The sequence below is a fragment of the Myotis nattereri genome, assembly GCF_964212035.1.
Source record: "Myotis nattereri genome assembly, chromosome: 2".
NCBI lineage: Eukaryota > Metazoa > Chordata > Mammalia > Chiroptera > Vespertilionidae > Myotis > Myotis nattereri.
In genome coordinates, this window is record NC_138076.1 from 211,840,578 (window position 1) to 211,860,517 (window position 19,940).

Sequence of the window (19,940 nt, forward strand, 5' to 3'; positions counted from 1 at the left end):
GAGCCAAGCAGAGACTAGAAAACCATTTGAGAGTGACTTTGGCTTTCTTTTGTACTTTCTTTTCCTCTTTCCAAATGTTTTGTTTTGTAATAGTTGATATATGCAAAGGCATATATGGCACGTTTGTGTGTATTATGAAACACAGGTATTTGAGAAACCCTACCTCCCCACCCAATATTTCCCTTTGTGGTTTCTTAACAAATCCATTTATTTACTTTTCAATACATTTAAATCCTGCGGGGTACAGCATTACACAGATTCTGTGTCCAGTGGCCTTGGGGGAAGGTTGCTTCAGAATTTCGCACAAACCATGCCACTGTTTCCAAGAGTGCGAGTTACCTTTCCCCAGATTACTCTGGTTTTGTTCGGTTTGCCACCAGGAGTCACTGCATTGCTCTGTGCTTTGTACACATAGCACATCTTCTGTCTAGATAGAATTCAGTTTCATCTCGAGCATAAGCACCTTCAGTTTTAAGAAGAGCCCTGTGCTCTCTCTGGTTCCGAAGACCCCACCTATAGCTGGCAAAATGGCCTTGGACCACAGCCTCGCAGACATTTTTGTCATTATGGAAGTCCTGTTCTCAGCAGGCCCCCAAAGTCCAGCGGCAGGAGTTCCGCTACTAGTAAGATTTTTTAATTATTAGAAATAAAACCTCTAGGAGGGGAGATGACATCAGGTTGAAAGCAGGACACTCAAGAAGGATACTTGTTGGGCATTAGATTTTGTGTTTACCTCCCTCTGCCCCCTGGCTGTGGTCTGTCTCCTTTCCATTGGCCGACACACATCACACACCATGTTTACTTCTATGTTCTTAAGTTTGTCAGGCTGACCTAATGTGAAAGATAAAATGAACAAAACTAAGTCAAGAAAGTTTAGATGAGTATCCTTATGATCTTAGGGATGAGGGATTTTTAAAATGTAACACAGCCCTAGCCAGTTTGGCTCAGTGGGTAGAGCGTCGGCCTGCCGACTGAAGGGTCCCAGGTTCGATTTCGGCCAAGGGTACATGCACGGGTTGCAGACTCGATTCCTCCCAGTGGGGGACGTGTAGAAGGCAGCCAATCAATGATTCTCTTTCATCGTTGTTTCTATGTCTCTACCTCTCTCCCTTCCTCTCTGAAATCAATCTATCTATATATCTCTCCAATGTGTGTGTGTGTGTGTGTGTGTGTGTGTGTGTGTGTATATATATATATATATATATATATATATACACATTTTTTTAATGTAACACAAAACCTTGTAATTTTACTACACAATATTAAAATTTTTATGTGGTCAATTCTGTTATAATGCAACATGAATTCCTAAAAATCACCATACTATGTAAAATCATGCAGTAAAAACCACAGAGCTTTTGTGGGGGTGTCATAATACTAAAAAAACTAGAGGTGACAAAAAAAGATAAAGTAAATAAAAATAGAAACCTAATAAAACTAAGAAGTGTATAAATACCACAATAAAAATAGAACTTTACCTTGGAAAAGAGATAAGGTTTGCTTATGGAAGTAGGCATTGGAAGGCTACAGCTTATGGCGTATTGTGAACTGATGGGAGAAGGGCTACCTGAAGCCACATGGAAAGTTTTGACCTTTGTGACAGAAAGCAGATGGTTATGGTTAAGAGCACATGCAGTGACCTCCAAGCTGGTGCATATTCGAGTGAGTGCATGTGTGCATTTTGTGTATTCCCATGGGGCTCATTTCAGCTGGGTACTGTTTTCTGCATTTTCTAGTGTCTCTCATGCATAAGTAAACACAAATTCATGTTATGCTCAAATTACTTCCTTAATATATTCAATGCATTGGGACAAATTTGCATTTTCAAAATAGGAGGCTAAGCAAAACTGACAGTCAAAAAAACACTATGAATAAATTGTACTACCTAATACTAAGTGCTGGGCATCAAGCTGTACATTCTATGTGAATTCTCTCTCAACAACCCCATGCGTTAGGGATAATTGTTAGCCACATTTTATAGATGAGAAAACTACAGCTCAGAGAGGAAAAACTTGCCCCAAGTTGCCAGGCTAGGACATGGTAACTCTTAATGACGATTCTATTCTTTTTCCTAAACAAATTAAAAGTAAAGTGTGGCAAATATATAAGAAAGAGCAAATATCCACAATATATGGAATTATTTTTCAAATCAATAAATAGAGACAGTTCAATTTTAAAAAAAGGTCTGGATCAGGCAGTTTACAAAGGAAGACATACAAATGGCCAATAAAATTGGTAGGGGAGACATTCAGCCTCACTGGTACTCACTCATACAGATCAAAACAATTAGATGTCCTTTCCCCCACTGTCTGATGGACAGCAGTAGACGAGGGAAATGCTGGCAGGAGCAGGGACTGCTGTAACCTTGCCAAAGCACACATACCTGCCCTTTGATTCAGCCATCTAATGCTAGACATTTATCCAATAAAATAATCAGATTAAGTGGGGCAAGACTTTTGTTCAAACACCCATCCGTCATTACTAAGTGGTTAAATCTAGTGCATCAGTACAATCCAATGCAATACTTTGGAACTCTCAAAACATGATATGACAATGAATATGCTCCATGCTTTAGGGTACCAAATAGCATTTTCGGTGTGATCCTATTTCGCAAAACCATTCACATACATGTTTATGGTGTGTGCGAAGCAAGCCCTGTATAGGAAAAAGTCTGACGGACACATTGTGAAGGCAGTGTTGTCCCACTTGGGGCTTCAGACTCGTCATTCCTGACCAGAATTAATCTGACCATATTTCAGGTTACCTCATTTTCAGGTAGATGCCGCTAGGCTGAGCAGGGCAAAGTGATTTGTGTTACTTCCAGATCACAAGTTCCATAAAGTGCATTTGAACTTGGAGTCTCTTTGGGTGACTGGTTTCAGTGCACAGGTGACAACTGGAGTCTCTAATTTTGGTTACCAGCTTTTAAGGAGTCCAAAACCCAGGTATAGTTTCTTGGGCCTGGTCCACATTATTAGCAACTTAACCCTTAGTTTAAGAAGCAGCTACAGCCCAGTGGGTGTGGCTCAGTGGTTGAAAGTCAACCCCTGAACCAGGAGGTCATGGTTTGATTCCTGGTTAGAGTACATGCCCCCTTTGCAGGCTCTATATCTACTCGGGGGTGTGCAGGAGGCAGCAGATCAGTGATTCTCATCATTGATGTTTCCATCTCTCTCCCTCTCCCTCTCTGAAATCAACAAAAACATTTTCTTTAAAAAAAGAAAAGCAAAAAAGAAGCAGCTGAAAACAGGAATGTGGCTGGGGGAGGGAAATGGTAGCTGCCAGGGGTGGCCCACCCAGCTTCAAGCCCTGGGGCCTCAGCTCATCAGGCAGGAACAGGAACTTCATTTTCAAAGCTCCATAAAACCTGAGCCTCCTCCCAGGCCTGCCTTTTCTAGGTTTCATGGCTCTCTGTGGGAATGAGAGCCTGTGTCATCGGAGCAAGGAACAGCAAGGAGCCACTAGGATGTTCCCACGGGGGTGGGGGTAGCTCGGAGTTCCAGAGCAAAGCTAAGCTTGGGGTGGGCCTCCTGCGCCTTGTCTCTCCTGGCCTCATTCTGTTTGGGGGACCCCCCCTTCTTTTCACTGCAAACCAGATGGGGTCCCAGGGAGGCCTGTGCACGCTGCAGGAGCAGTGGCTCAAGAGCTTCTTCCTGTTACTTGTTCCTTCAGATGCTGGATCTTAATGGTCCCTCTGCGCCAATAAGCCCAGTGCCCATCTGCCTGGCTGGAGAGAACGCACTGGAGCTTGACAAGTGTGGGTTGAAAGGATTTATTTTTTTAATTTAAGTATTCCATCTGCCTACACATTCTTACCCTGCTCTGCGAACTAAGCTTCGGGACCTCTGCGAGTTGCTTCATCACGCCAACCATGTCTTCCCCACTATAGGTTTTGGAGAGCACTCAAGGGGATGATGTAAGTGGAGCCAAGTGCTTGTATAGTGGATGCTCTAGAACAGCGGTTCTCAACCTGTGGGTCGCGACCCCTTTCGCCTAAGACCATCGGAAAACACATATATAGTTACACATTGTTTTTGTGATTAATCACTATGCTTTAATTATGTTCAATTTGTAACAGTGAAATTGGGGGTCACCACAACATGAGGAACTGTATTAAAGGGTCGCGGCATTAGGAAGGTTGAGAACCACTGCTCTAGAAGCACCACTAAGAGGGACCTTTGTGAAGGTCTGACCCTCACCAAGCACTTTGCGTAAATTATTAATCCTCACAACAACAAGCCAAGTGAGGATCGTTTTTTTTTCTTTCTTTTCATTCAGCAAATATTTATTGAACACCTACTATGTGCTAGATACTATCTTAGGCACTGGGAACATAGAAGTGAACTAAACAGGAAAAAAACCTGCTTCATACACAAATAAGCTACAGATATCATGAATTACCAACAGAAAGACATAACATGTGTTCATCAAAACACATGTAATAGTCCCAAACTTCAAACTACCCATGTCATCAGTAACATGATATACTCACCCAGTGAGATGCTTTACAGCAATGAAAATGAAAAGTCTATAACTACATATAACAATATGGATGAATCTTCCAGATATAATGTTGAGAGCAAGAGGCCATACTATATGACCCATTTATATAAAGTGCAAAAATAGAGAAAAAGAATCTAAGCTGTTAAATAAGTCAGGATAGCATTCTTAAGGTGAGTATTCTTTTTTTAAATATATTTTTATTGATTTCAGAGAGGAAGGGAGAGAGAGAGAGAAACATCAGTGAGAGAGGACCATTGACTGGCTGCCTCTTGTACGCCCCTTACTGGGGGTCAAGCCCGCAACCCAGGCATGTGCCCTTGACTGGAATCAAACCCAGGACCTTTCAGTCCGCAGGCCAAGGCTCTATCCACTGAGCCAAACCGGTTATGGCATTCGTGCCTGTTTCTTAAGCAAATTTGAAAGTTAGTAAATATTTTGGATGTCAATAAAATGGCTGCTTCTCATATGTTCACAGAGATGCTGCAGTTTGTCAGCAATCAAGTGGGCGAGTTTCCTGACTTGTTCTCGGAGCAGCTGTGTGGCTCCTTCCCCAGCGGTGGCGGAAGTGGCGGCGGCGGCGGTGGCAGCAGTAATGGCGGGGGCAGCGGTGGTGGAGCCGGGGAGCCCTCGATGCAGCGCTCCTTCAGCCAGGCCCCATTACCTTCCTTCTCTCCCTCAGCCACCTCCCCCCAGGCTGCAGCCCTGCAGGTCAAGGTTTCCCCCACCTCGGTTCCTAACCCGCCAAGGGCAACTCCCGTTCTTCAGCCCCGTCCCCAGCCCCAGCCTCAAGCTCAGCTGCAGCAGCAGACGGTAATGATCACCCCAACATTCAGCACTGCTCCCCAGACGAGGATCATCCAGCAGCCTCTGATATACCAGAATGCGGCTACCAGCTTCCAAGGTGATTCAGAGGTCGGATGTGGCAGTGACGGTGGTTGAAAAGTTTGTGTGTCAGTTTGCTGATACTTCCGAGGTAGATTGTAAATAGTTCTGTCTCAGTGAGGTTTTGGTAACTGCCCGTCAGAACTGTGGTCCGGGAACAGTTCATACGCTGCCTCTTCAAGTGCCTTAATAGCTGTTGTGCCTGCCAGCAAGCAGGTAGATACAGGGCTGTCCTGGAAACTACAGATGGAGGCTTGAGTAAAATTAGTCTTGAAACTTACCGGGGCAACAGCCAGACCTTGGCACCTGTAGGCTGCAAACTCTTCATTCAGCAAACATCTCCTGAGCATCCATTGCAGAGAATATGACTTCAGCGGAGGTGCTGAGTCTCCCAGTAGCAGGCCCTCAGTGTGCTGAGTGAAGGAGTGACTTTCCCTGTTGTGCTGTGTCCCAGCGCCTCTGCCCTGCGGGGAGCCCTGGGGGATTAGCATGTCTGACAGTTCTACAGTGGGCTTCAAGGGTTAGAGCGGGCGGGAACATCCAGCTCAAGGGCTGTCAGGCCCGAGAAATCATTTGGGCTGGCCCTGCCAAGGCGTTAGGGGTGAGTTAATTCAATGTTTGACCAAATGTAGCAAGCTCATTTTTAAGCTGATAATTGTGTATGGCCCTCCAATGATGTTAAAAATATCCAAATGGCCCTTGGCAGAGAAAAAGGTTCCCCACCCCTGGTTTAGGGGATGGGGGAGGCATACAGGCAAAACACTGAGATAGTCAGCCCAAAGTACACTTTCTGTTCAATCTGTTAACTCCCTTGCTGGGCACAGTCATTCGCTGATGAGCTTCCCTCGCCTCCACCCCAGCACCCAGAATAATAAAATAATTTGTACTCGTTCCCTCAGAAATGGATGCAGCCCTTCTGGGATGTTCTTGTTATGAGAGCAGCTTGTAAATGGCTGTGCACGTCTTCTCAGCAGCAGGTGGGGAGTCGGGATCATGATGAGGCACTCCATCCTCGGCTATTGCTGCAGCTGCAGTGACAGAATGCATTCCTCATCCGTGTGACTTTTTTCTCCTCTTCTCCCAAGTCCTTCAGCCTCAAGTCCAAAGCCTAGTGACATCCTCCCAGGTGCAGCCGGTCACCATCCAGCAGCAGGTGCAGACAGTGCAGGCCCAGCGGGTGCTGACGCAGACGGCCAATGGCACGCTGCAGACCCTCGCCCCAGCCACGGTGCAGACAGTGGCTGCGCCCCAGGTGCAGCAGGTCCCGGTAGGTGGCTGACAAGGATTCAGGGAGGCACTGCTTGGGGCTGTTGGCTGGTCATTGGTTGAAGATGTGGTCTACATACTAAGAAGGACCATCGGAGTGTGGGGAATGGCTCATAGGGTGGGTGGGTAGGGTTGCCTGGGCCCTATAAGGGACCAGTGAGCTTGGCATAGAGACCTGGCTGAGATGGCATCTGAGGATGTACACTGGCATTCACATAGAGTCCGTAAATGCAGGTGTATTATTTATACAGATAATGGGCATAAAACTGGGGGGGAAATGTGCTAAAATGTTGAGTCATGTATCATAGTGGCACTGAATTTTCTTACTAGCAAAGTAATTTATCTTTAAAATTTTTTCTTGGTTTATCATTTCTGCTTCTCAGCCAGGTTCCTGGCTTTCCTGGGTATGCCCAAAACCAGACCTCTCTCCCCGCCACCACTCACCGAGCCATGCCCGCTCTTCCCCTGCGAGGCCTCTGGCACTGCTCTCCTCTAAGCCTTTCGACCTTGACACTGAGGACTCTCTTTCTCCTCCTTAACCCAGTAATCAAGCTGTATTCTCAGTTTCATGACAATTTTATTTTCTCTTTATTTCCTGGAGGGTCTGTGCAGTTAGAAGCTAATGCAAAATAGAGAAGTAATGCACCTCCCTCTTTCTTTTCTTCCTTCTCCATCCAGGTCCTGGTACAGCCTCAGATCATCAAGACAGATTCCCTTGTTCTGACCACACTGAAGACAGATGGCAGCCCTGTCATGGCCACAGTCCAGAACCCAGCCCTCACCGCCCTCACCACCCCCATTCAGACAGCCGCCCTGCAAGTACCAGTAAGAGCCACCTCCACACCCCACACCCCTCTTGCCCTCTCCCTTCTGCCTCCTTTCTGGGAGGTGTTAGCCTCTGTGTGAGTAGGTACAGGAGCCATTCGCCTCTCAGGTCCTGCTGAGGGAGGTTGGGCTTCTGAAGGACCCTAGACCCACTAGGCAGGGAGGGCTCCAAGGTGAGGGACATGGAAGGCATCCGTCCTTCCATTGTAGGGTTTCAGCCACTTTAAGCATCTTAGCAAGAGAGTCTGACAGAGTAAAAGGCGGTCAGAATTTGAAAGCAAGCTTTATTCATAAAAGCCAAGAACTGGAAGCAACCCAAATGTCCATCCAAAAAGAACTATTGATACATAAGAGTTCATGATTGAACCTCAGATGCTGTATGTTGAGCAAAAGATGCCTGTCAAGAAAGAGCTCGTGCTAACTCCACTTATGTAAAGTTCAGGAAGAGCAGCACCGCGCTGTGGTGGGAGAGTCCGAGCAGATCACAGGAGGAAGGGGCGGGCGTTACTGGGAAGAGGCATGAGGGAACTTTTAGGGCAGCGGTTCTCAACCTGTGGGTCACGACCCCTTTGGGGGTTGAATGACCCTTTTCACAGGGGTCGCCTAAGACCATCGGAAAACACATATATAATTACATATTGTTTTTGTGATTAATCACTATGCTTTAATTATGTTCAATTTGTCACAATGAAAATACATCCTGTATATCAGATATTTACATTACGATTCATAACAGTAGCAACATTACAGTTATGAAGTAGCAACGAAAATAATTTTATGGTTGGGGGTCACCACAACATGAGGAACTGTATTTAAGGGTCGTGGCATTAGGAAGGTTGAGAACCACTGTTTTAGGGGGTAGAAATGCTCTGTTTTGATCTGGGTTATCATACATAACAATTGAAGCTGTACACTTAAAATGTGTGTTTCTTATTATGTGTAAATTATTTCTTGGTAACTAATGAAGTTGAGCAGCTTTTTATTTGTGCCTTGGTCATTTGGGTATTTGAGGCCATTTATTGGACAAAATAAAACTAAAATTAGTAAAAATAGAAACAGGAGAAAGAAGATTTGAGGGGGTAAACAGGGAGCCCCTATGATTGGCCTATTTATTTAATAAATTGGCTCTGATGAGAGTGTCAGTCCTACCCTTGAGCTTTTTGATAGCCAGATTTTATAAGGAAAGGCAGTAAGTTGCTTAACTGTCATGTGACGGGGGACGTGTCATATCCTGGGAGAAGGTTTCCCCTGGGGCCAGAGCGATCTGCTGTATGTGAGCTCAGCTCAGGGATGGTTAATGGTTTGGCAGCAAAACAGAAATCATATGACTTGTTCCTGGACCCCCTGGATCCAAGGATAAGACACGTTTATCCACTTTAATCCTATTAAAGTGTCTTTATGGACAGTGATTCTGAAAGAGGCATGGCTACTGAGGTACCATCGCTCCTCAGGCCGTTTGGGGCCTGACAACCCAGAAAGGGTCTTAGGCCACAGGAAGCATTGCCGGGTGATGGCACATGGACAGGCTACAGGTTTGTCTTGTGAGGTTGCTTTACTCACACTAACCGAGGGGGAATTCTGCCCTGTGTCTGTGCCTATTCTAGACCCTGGTGGGCAGCAGTGGGACCATTCTGACCACAATGCCTGTGATGATGGGGCAAGAGAAAGTGCCCATTAAGCAGGTACCCGGGGGAGTCAAGCAGCTTGAACCCCCCAAAGAAGGAGAAAGACGGACGACACACAACATCATTGAGAAGCGGTATCGCTCCTCCATCAATGACAAAATCATCGAGTTGAAGGACTTGGTCATGGGAACAGATGCCAAGGTAAGTGCCAAGCAAATGGTGTTTCATGCCCTACCATCTCCCCTCTACATGTTGTTGCCTCAGAAATTTAGGAATCTACAGGCCCACGATGAGTGAATGCAAATTGGGTGCTTTCTTATGAAAGCATGTAGGGTTTTTACGATGACAGAATGTTAATCAGCATAAGGGGACGGCCGGGGGTTGGTAAGCAGTGCTCTTCCTGGACCTTTGACCCTCCTCTGCAGTGATCGTGGGCCCCAGAGTCACAGGCACAGAAGTGCCTGCTACTCACTGGGGGCCAGGCACACAACCGTGTACCTTGACATCAGCTGATGGCATTGCTGTCCTATGTTTAATTGTGCTCAGGGCGGCTAGCAGTATTTTTACCTGCTAGGGATGAGAGAAACTAGAATTGGGTCTGGGATCAACAGTAAATAGAAGAAATTGATTTTTTATATATTTCTAATGTTTCAATGAATGTATCTCTGGCACATAGACTTATTTGATTATTTTCACTTCTATTTTTTAAAGAAAATTTGAGCCCTAGCTGGTTTGGCTCAGTGAATAGAGCATCAGCCTGTGGACTGAAGAGTCCGAGGTTCGATCCCTGTCAAGGGCACATGCCCAGGTCCAGGTTGCGGGCTCAATCCCCAGTGGGGGGTGTGCAGGAGGCAGCCAATCAATGATTCTCTCTCATCATTGATGTTTCTATCTCTCCCTCCCTCTCCTTTCCTCTCTGAAATCAATAAAATATATTTTTTTAAAAAATTGACTTTGCCCTAACCGGTTTGGCTCAGTGGATAGAGCGTCGGCCTGTGGACTCAAGGGTCCCAGGTTCGATTCCGGTCAAGGGCATGTACCTTGGTTGCAGGCACATCCCCAGTAGGGGGTGTGCAGGAGGCAGCTGATGGATGTTTCTCTCTCATTGATGTTTCTAACTTTCTATCCCTCTCCCTTCCTCTCTGTAAAAAATCAATAAAATATGTTTTTTTTAAAAATTGACTTTCCTTTGTAGCCTACAAATCTGAAAGGTACCTAATATACCTTTACTTAAAATAACCATCCAACAGTGTTCTGGTTTTTTGTCATTTGTTTTCTTTTAAGTTTTTTTTTATGCTGGTATTATTATAGGAAGTTGTCATACAGCTAAATGTATTTATCGAGTGTCTATGTGCCAGGCTGGGAGCTAAGCTCTTTTTGTGTATTATCTCATTTAGCCCTCACTGCAAGCCTGTGATTTATATAATCATCATTATCCCCTTTATAAGGGGGGGAAAGTGCACCTTGTCCTGATAGCAGAGCTAATCAGTGGGGGAGCAGCATCTGAACTCAGCCCCTCCCGCTCCAGAGCCGTGCTGTCACTCCCAGCGCGGGGCCCCTGCCCTCCTCACCGTGCGGCCTGCGTTGTGCCGCTGTTTTCACCGTCCCCTTCTAGATGCACAAGTCTGGCGTTTTGAGGAAGGCCATCGACTACATCAAATACTTGCAGCAGGTCAATCACAAACTGCGCCAGGAGAACATGGTCCTGAAGCTGGCGAGTCAGAAGAACAGTGAGTGTGCTCATTGAGAGAACAGCTGTCAGGCGAGGTTGCAGGAGAAGTCCTGTGCCAGGCACCCGGGAGGGCCCGTTGATGCGGAAGAGGTGCCTCCGGGGGTGGAGCAGGAGTGGGGCCATCCCCCTCATCTAGCCCAGCCCAGCCCCCTGCCCAGCCCAGGTGGGTCTCTATAGAACAGCCCGTTTGCCAGGCTGGGTTTTCTTTGCAGAGCTCCTGAAGGGCATTGACCTAGGCAGCCTTGTGGACAGTGATGTGGACCTGAAGATGGATGACTTCAATCAGAATGTGCTTCTGATGTCCCCTCCGGCCTCTGACTCGGGGTCCCAGGCCGGCTTCTCCCCCTACTCCATCGACTCTGAGCCCGGAAGCCCTCTGTTAGATGAGGCAAAGGTATGAGCTTTCGAAATCTTCCAACCTCTGGATCTCTCCCATCTCTCCGAAGTTAATAGTGGGTGGGGAGTGGAGGGACACAGACAGGTACCTGGGCTGGGAAGGAGCAGGAATTCTATGAAATTAGCCAGCTTTTGGAGAATACAGAGAAAACTGACACGCAGGGCGGGGGACGACACAGTTCGGGGTCTTTGAGTGGTTCGGTGTCGTCTGCTTGAACGGGTCTTTGCTGAAACGGCCCATCAGAGAGGAATGAGGGCCAGATCCAGAGCGGAAACAGCAGCTGTCATGCGGGCGCGAGGCATTGCTAGAGGCGCCTCATTACTTCCCTGCCGTAATGGGCCTGGCAAGACCACTTTGTGAGGTTCATCAGCTGCTTTAGGATGAGGCTGCCTCTGGGCCCTCGTCCAGAAATGATTACAGTTGTTGCAATCTAACAAATAACTTCAAACCAGGGCCCTTTCATAGACCAAGAAAGCCCCCAGCAACTGCTGTTTAATGGGATTGGTGAAAAGAAGCTTGAGCCGAGTGGTCTTCCTGGGAACCCGTGGCAGCGCTGGGTCTGCACTGTGTGCTGACATTGGCGCTTTCTGACTCTGAAAACACAGAGTTCCCTGCCAAGATCTGTTTCAAACTTTGTGTAGTATCGTATGCTTCATTTTATTAAGGAAGCTCTATTTTTTAAACGTTTTATAAATGTGATTCTGTTTGATAACAAAAGGCCATATGATGTATACATGAAATTAGTTAGGTATCTCAACATAAGAAATTTTCAAATGACTTTAGAATATTGAAATGAGTGGCATGGTACATGCACATTGGGAGTCGAGAGATTCGACCCCAGCCTCCCTCCCTTTCTGGGGGTGCCAGGTGGGCCAGGCCTCTGCCTCCAGTTCTCCCTCTGTAAAGTGGGGAAGGGAAAAAGGCAACGTTGTGGTTTCAAAATAGGCAAGCTCCTGTACCTAGATCCATGCTGAAGTATGATCTGTAACCAACACTATTGCAGTATAACTTATGTGTGATAAAGTGCACCTGTTTCACAATATTGCACGGTATTCCCAGATATACACACTATGGCACCGTAATCAAGATGCAGAACATTTTCATCACCCACGAAGCTCTTTGTACAGGTAGTTCACACCCCTCTCCAGCTCGGGCGGCTCCGAGCTCTGCCATTTGACTAGTCTTGCCTGCTGTGGACCCACACAGGAACCGTGCTCTGTTGAGAGAGCTCTTTTTGAAAAGCACAGCTCGTCTGCCTTTCGTCTTTAGAACATGCTGTTTCACAGGTGGCAAGAGGGCAAGTGCCGGAGGGTTGAGCGGCAGCTTCCTCCTGGCTTTACTCCTGTCTGGCTCAGTGGTCCTGAATGTAAATCTCACAACCTGATTCTGGTCCACATAAAAGTAAAATGAGGTGAAAACCCAGGCAGCACTCATTCACTCTAACCTCGTGGCCCTGTGTTGAAGGTCAAAGATGAGCCGGACTCTCCTCCCATGGCGCTGGGCATGGTGGACCGCTCTCGAATCCTGCTGTGCTTCCTCACCTTCCTGTGCCTGTCCTTTAACCCCCTGACCACCCTGCTGCGGTGGGGAGGGGCCCACGACCCTGACCTGCACCCATCCTCGGGCTCTGGCCGCAGCGTACTATCACTGGAGTCAGGTGGGTGGAGGCCCCCTTGTGCCACCGCATGAGTGGGCTGTTGTGGGGCAGACTGCTCAGCCTGCTCACCAGGTCCCAGAGGGCTTTGGCAGTGATCCTCGGCTGCTTGCTTCTGGTAGGGGCTGGCATAAGTTACTGGCAATTTGCAAGTAACAGCAAACCTGAGTTCAGTCAGAAAGAGCAGAATAAACTGGGAACCCACACTGCTATGATTCCCCATGCACACGATTGGGAGGAGGCCTATTAAAAATATATATTTTTATTGATTTCAGATAGGAAGGGAGAGAGATAGAAACATCAGTGATGAGAGAGAATCATCGATCATCTGCCTCCTGCACGTCCCCTACTGGGGATCAAGCCCACAACTCAGGCATGTGTGGGAAGTCGAACCATGACCTCCTGGTTCATAGGTCAATGCTCAACCATGGAGCCACACTGGCCGGACCAGGGGAGGCGAGGTAGGGGGGCTACTTGAACAAGGATGTGGTGTTTTTCCTAAGTCATGAAACCAGTGGCCTAACCTCCTTGGCTAACAAAGATTTTTGTGGCGCTCAACTCCATAGTGACAGGGATTACAAGGTTGCTATTTAGGCTCTAGAATTGTCTCATATTTTCCTGTTGTGTGGAGCATTGCTATCCTAAGCACTGAGACACTGTTAATAATGAAGCGGTCTTGTTAGCTGCCCAAAGACAATGCTAGGGGCCAGGCAGGCGCCCTGCAGCCCAGGGCTGCTCCAGAGCCTTCCTCTCAGGCTGACTGAGGCGCTGCTCTCTAGGTTCTGGGGGCTGGTTCGACTGGATGATGCCAACGCTCCTCTTGTGGCTGGTCAATGGAGTGATTGTCCTGAGCGTCTTTGTGAAGCTGCTGGTCCATGGGGAGCCAGTGATCCGGCCACATTCGCGCTCCTCTGTCACCTTCTGGAGGCACCGGAAGCAGGCAGACCTGGACCTGGCCAGGGTGAGTTCCGCCCTTCACCTTTCCCTTCCCCTGGGCTGAGCCAGTAACTTAGCAATTTGTATGATTACCCCAGTGAACACGTCCTGTGGCAGGTGCTTGCAGGGGAAGGTGGCCGGGGTGTTGAAAGCACGAAGGGACCCTGCCCCTGACTGTCACGGCAGTGGAGCAGAGGCACGTATGCATAAATAATTCCACGGACACGAGATGACAGGAAGACTAAAGTGCTGTGGGAGTTTGGGGCAGAGGCGTCTGGCTGAGGAATCTGGGGCTTGAGCAGAGCAGTCAAGCGCAGGAAGGACCGGCTAACCAGAGAGGAAGGCGTGCCTCCATGGACATTTGGGGACCAGCAAGTAGATGGGTGTACCTGGAGCGTAGGGAATGTCAGGAGAGAAGCTGAGGCTGGGAGTGTTGCTAGGGCCCACACAGGGGAGGTCTTTGACTAGTAACTGTTTGGGGCTTTTCCCCCCAGTTCTGTGGAGAACCAGGAAGATTTCTAGCAGGAAAATTAGCTGAAAGTTTTGTTTTGAAATCAGCAAAAGAGAGTTTGTAGGTAGGATTCTGGGGAACTCAGCCCTGAGGGAAGAGTTAAACATCCCTGTCTTGGGAAGCCCAGGAACCAGAGCACCCTCAGCAGCAGAAAACCTCGGCCTGTGCCTCCGTGGCTCCCGGGATGCGGGTGTGGTGCCGTGGGCCCACCCCCTGAAGTAGGGCTCTTCCCGGAGAACAGAACCCAGGATGTGTGTCATGGAGGCAGGTTGTGTCTGTGCGTAGAATGCGACTGGCGGCTGGGTGAAGGGTGGGTTAGAGAAGGGCGACACATGCACAGAAGCAGGTAGGGAGAGTGGCAAGGACCTGAAGTGAAAGGAGAGGCATGTCGAGGAATTTCGCATGTAACATGGAAAGGAAGTGACAGTGACATAGACTCAAAGATGGGGCTCCAAGCCATGGTGATGGGAAGTGCCGTGAGAGGGCCCTGTGGCCACGGGGCTGAGGCCGGTCGGACAGAGTGTGTCGGAAGCTCTGCACCTGCTGGGAGGGTGCCTGTGAGAGTGGGAAGAACCAAAAGTCTGAGCCTTGAGAACAGCCAACTTTCCTGGGGAAGTCAGGGAAGAGGAGCCATGGGCACAAGGAAAGGCACCTCCTTTGGAATCTGTAAATGCAGGGGCTTCTCCTGGCTGGAAAGATGCCACCGCCACCTTAGAGATTGTCACTCTCGGAGCACTGTCGCCCACTTTCCCTGTGATAGCTCTGGTCCTGTAGTGAGGCAGGAAGACAAGCATGGGTTTCCTACTCACTGCATGACGTGGGAAAGGACAGGAGAGGTTACCTCAGTTTCCCAAGACGGGAGCCTGAGTCTTCGAACCGCCAGTGTCAAGAAAACAGAGCGAGAAAGCAGGCTTCAGTTCAGGACCGTAGACGCTCTGAGGCTGGCAGAGTAGTTCATCCACATCCTTCGTTAGAGTGGTTCAGCCGGGGATTTGCTAAAACCGTGCTTCTCTGGTTTGGTGGGTCCGGGAGGGTGGGAGTAGGACAGCCAGAATTTGCCTAACAAGGTCCCAGGGGCTGATGCTGCTGGTCTTCAGGGACCACACTTTGAGAACCTAAAAGATCACATGAGTCATCATCTAAACCCATGTTGTCATCTTATGTATAAAAGTACTGTGGGAAACTCTGAAGATTATTTGCTCAAAGATAGAACACAGTTCAATCTCAATTTAGTAAAAATATCAGCAGTCATTCTTTCTATGAGATAAGATTACAAATGATTTCCTTTTTTTTTTTCTGATTTTTTAGCTTTCTGAATTTTTCCAAATTTTTTTCAGTGAGCAGGTATCACTCTGATAACCTGGAGAATGAAAGGAGAGCGGAGAATGTTATTAAAACCAAAATGCCACAGTAAGACCTGTGAACGTTACCCCTTCTTGCTGCTTTTAGGGGGATTTTGCGGCAGCTGCTGCCAACCTACAAACCTGCCTATCGGTGTTGGGCCGGGCGCTGCCCACCTCCCGCCTGGACCTGGCCTGCAGCCTCTCCTGGAACGTGATCCGCTACAGCCTGCAGAAGCTGCGCCTGGTGCGCTGGCTGCTCAAGAAGGTCTTCCAGTGCCGGCGCGCCACCCCGGCCACCGCAGCGGGCCTGGTGGACGAGGCCAAGGCCAGCGCCCGGGACGCCGCCCTGGCCTACCACAGGCTGCACCAGCTGCACATCACAGGTGAGCACCACACGGTGCCCTGCGCCATCTCCACCCTCACTTGATTTGCCAGTTTCCCGCCTCGGTCGCCGCCCCTTGTACACTGCTCTGTTAGATGGTTGGACAGACCTCCCGCCCGCAGCCACAGCTGTGAGGATGCTCAGTACCGTAGTGCATCAGTTTAAGGCGCACACATTTTTTCTCATTATCATCTCCAATTGGGGATGTGTCCTCTACACAGTGGCATGCCATGTGCCATGGTTGCGTTGGCAGTGTTTTTTCCTTAGTGGTACCTAAATTAATGGGGAAACTTAAAAGTGATGGTATCTTAGATTCAACGAAATATGGTCATTTATTTCACGCAACAAACTCCTGTTGTAACAGAGAGGCAGGCAGGCAGGTCAGCAAGTGGATGGCAGCTCAGTGTGGTGGAGGGAGCACACAGATCGGGCTTCCGTGGAGGTGGGTACTTGTTGGGAAGGGTTTCAGGAAAGGCTTCCTGCAAAGTCTTGGCTTTGTATAGAAGGATGCATAGCATTTACCAGTTCTGCAGTGCTGTGGGCCAGGCGCTGTGCAAGGCTCTGACTGAGGAGATAGGTAACTGAAACACAGATCCCACACTGCCCGGCGCCCTCCCTCCCTCAGAGGAGAAAACCCAATGGGACCGACTCCTAACACCTGTGCAGAATGAGGTATGGGGGCTGAGCTCTCTCTACTTCGATAAAAAGAGCGGTCCAGTGGGAAGAATGTGGGGCTGGGTGAGATTGGGAGACCTGCTTGGCCACCGTCCTGTCCTCTGACATGGGCCCACTCTGAGGCTCAGCTTTCCCCCTACTGCTTGCCCTGGCCACCTCCCAATCCTGTGAAAGCCTGAGCCTTGCTGGACCCTCATGCCTTTGCAAGGTCACTTCAGCCCAGGGGTGGGCAAACTTTTTGACTCGAGGGCCACAATGGGTTCTTAAACTGGACCGGAGGGCCGGAACCAAAGCATGGATGGAGTGTTTGTGTGAACTAATATAAATTCAAAGTAAACATCATTACATAAAAGGGTATGGTCTTTTTTTTTTTTAGTTTTATTCATTTCAAGCGGGCCGTAGTTTGCCCACGGCTGCTTCAGCCCCTGACTTCAAGGTCCCCCTAGATGAACTGTCAGCCCTCATAGAGGAGGGCGTATCAGCCTTTCCTGGCCATCCAGCTGCTAACCTAAGATGTGTCTGCCATCATTACTCAGTTTTGTGTTTCTTTCTCAAAAGGGTGCATGGTTATATACCGTGGGGTCTGTTTAAGGGAAAATAAATTCAAATCCGGTGATTTCAGGTTCTTCATGGCGTCTCACAAGGCGGGGAGACACAGGCTGCAGCACAGAGCACAGCGGCACTGCTGAGTTTTGGAAGGTGTTACATGTGCCCGTCTGAGTCCTCTGCAGGCCCCTTACACAGAACATGGGCATGACCGGCATTTTTGTGCCCCTCTGTGAGGTGGAAAGAAACCTGCAGCTACTAAGTTGCAGGGCCCAGCACCCCATCAGGACCGTCTGGTCACAGAGTTCATGTACTTTGTTTGCTTCTGCTGTGACTCTGTGCTAGGAAAGCAGGAAAAGCTCGGCTTGGTGTCTGTTTCTGCCTCCACAGGGAAGCTCCCTGCGGGATCTGCCTGTTCAGACATCCACATGGCTTTGTGCGCTGTGAACCTGGCGGAATGTGCAGAGGAGAAAATCCCGCCCAGCACGCTGGTGGAGATCCACCTGACTGCGGCCATGGGGCTCAAGACCCGGTGTGGAGGCAAGCTGGGCTTCCTGGCGGTGAGTACCTTCGGTTCCCTTCTGCCAGCCTTCCATCTTCACTGGGCGTCTTCCCCAGCCAGGAGCTAAGATGCAAAAGTAGCTGTGGGCGCTGCCCTTGGGTACTGACCGCCTAGAGGGGTCATTCCATAGGTGCTTAGAGCAGTGAACAAAGCAGACCAAAATGCCCCCCTCGTGGCCCTTACCTGCATGAGCAGGACAATTTGGTGACAGGCGATAAGATTGATTCGGTGTGCCGAAACCGGTTTGGCTCAGTGGATAGAGCGTCGGCCTGCGGACTGAAAGGTCCCAGGTTCGATTCCGGTCAAGGGCATGTACCTGGGTTGCGGGCACATCCCCAGTGGGGAGTGTGCAGGAGGCAGCTGGTCGATGTTTCTCTCTCATCGATGTTTCTAACTCTCTATCTCTCTCCTTTCCTCTCTGTAAAAACTCAATAAAATATATAAAAAAAAAAAAAAAAAAAAAAAAGATTGATTCGGTGTATAGAGTTACCCATGTTTGGGAGCTAACATGGACTCTTCTGCCTTTCAAGTGGTGATAAAAATTCTTGCAATCTTCTGGTCATGTCTTCTGGTTCATTTATCTGCTCAAAAGGTATTTGTTGGGTACTTTGTGTTGGTCACGGCTCTGTGGATCCAGAAATGGAAGCTGGTGCAGGTCTGCAGGGAGCCCAGGCCAGGGGATGATGGCCAGGCCCGGGGTGGTCATCAGGCGTCTCCAGTGTCTGGGGTGGATCCGGTCTTGGGAATTCGCAGGCCCTGCTCTCAGCTGGCTCCCAGGCTTCCTCTTACTCCAGCAGACAGGCATGCTGTACCAGCGCCCACTTTGGGTGGCTGCGGGGCGGTCCGCTGTGTTTAAAGCCGGGTGCTCACATCTCCGTTGGTGTCTGTACCTCAGTAAAGGCACTGTGAGGCACTGAGTGTTCACTCAGCAGACACCACTGAGCCCCTGCTCTGGGCCAGGCACTTGTATGTAGTTGTGGGTTGTCCCTTCTCCGTGCTTTATAGTATTTCATTGTCGGGCGGGACTTGTAGATGGACTTTTGAGTTGTTTCCTGGTTTTGGTTATTTGAATAGTGAGTGCTGCTGTGAATGTCCCCGTTCCTCTCTGAGGGAGCACGTGACTGCATCTCTAGGTAGGAATGGCGTTGCTGGGCCAGAGGCTCAGCTTTAGTAGGTGCTGCCGAACAGTTTTCCCCCGTGGTTGTGCCGACTTCCACTCCACCAGCAGCGTCCAGTTGTTCTGCGTCCTCGCCCAGAAACATGACTGTGTCGGTTTTGGTTTTGTAGCCCTTCTGCTGGTATCTCCTGGTGGTTTTCATTTGAATTTCCCAGCTGATTAATGAAGAGACCTTTTCATTGGCCATTTGGATAGTTTGTTGACTATTTGGGTAGTCTCTTTTGAGAAAACCCAGTCAGGTCTTTTCCCTGTTTTTGATTTGGGGAGTCTGTCTTTTTATGGATCTGAGGAGATCTTTGTAATCTGGCTGCAATCCTTGTTGGATGTGTGCCTTGCGTGTGTCTTCTCCAACCTAGGGCTGCCTGTTCTCTCCCTTAGTGGTATCGCTGAATGAGCACAAGTTCTTAATGTTCATGAAATTGAGATATGAGTCTTTCCCTTTACAGTTCGGCATTTTATATCCTGTTTAATAAATCTGTCCTACCTCAAAGTCCTGAAGGTAGTCTCCTGTATTAGCTGCCGGATGCTTTATTTTGTACTTTTCACACATGGGCCCATCTCCACCTGAAATTTATTTTTGTATGAATTTAAGGTAGGGGGTTGCAAGATCTACTTTTTTTCCATATGGATATGTCCCTGTCCCAGATCTGTGCTTAAAATAGCTGTCCTTTCCTGCTGTGCCGAGGCCCCTTTTCCTAAATCAAGGGCTCGTGTGATGGGTCTGCTCTGGATGCTCTAGTACAGTGGTCGGCAAACTGTGGCTCGCGAGCCACAGGCAGCTCTTTGGCCCCTTGAGTGTGGGCCCTGTCTTAAGGCCCTATCCTCTGACCCAACATCCCTGCTTTCTAGAGATGCAACCTGAAGTGGGTGCAGGCAGTGCGAGAGGAGTACCCTAATTAAGTTAATAATAATGTACCTACCTAT

General features: G+C 48.7%; 1 protein-coding gene and 1 pseudogene across 3 annotated transcripts in view; one reads left to right on the forward strand and one right to left on the reverse strand.

Annotated features, from left to right (window-relative positions):
- SREBF2 (sterol regulatory element binding transcription factor 2) overlaps positions 1-19,940 on the forward strand; it is a 49,364-nt gene that overhangs the window by 14,432 nt on the left and 14,992 nt on the right. Inside the window, exons 2-12 of one of the 2 annotated variants that reach the window (XM_081083240.1) lie at positions 4,979-5,092; positions 5,183-5,404; positions 6,471-6,652; positions 7,330-7,476; positions 9,081-9,302; positions 10,717-10,831; positions 11,046-11,227; positions 12,695-12,887; positions 13,664-13,845; positions 15,781-16,057; positions 17,668-17,837. In XM_081083240.1, coding sequence (XP_080939366.1) covers positions 4,979-5,092; positions 5,183-5,404; positions 6,471-6,652; positions 7,330-7,476; positions 9,081-9,302; positions 10,717-10,831; positions 11,046-11,227; positions 12,695-12,887; positions 13,664-13,845; positions 15,781-16,057; positions 17,668-17,837 — 2,006 coding nt within the window. Of the gene's footprint in view, positions 1-4,978; positions 5,405-6,470; positions 6,653-7,329; positions 7,477-9,080; positions 9,303-10,716; positions 10,832-11,045; positions 11,228-12,694; positions 12,888-13,663; positions 13,846-15,780; positions 16,058-17,667; positions 17,838-19,940 lie in introns of both variants that reach the window. The other variant, XM_081083239.1, reaches the window with a different exon arrangement.
- On the reverse strand, positions 212-565 carry LOC308512592 (large ribosomal subunit protein eL33-like; annotated as a pseudogene). The gene has a single exon. The product of its transcript is annotated as a large ribosomal subunit protein eL33-like (transcript).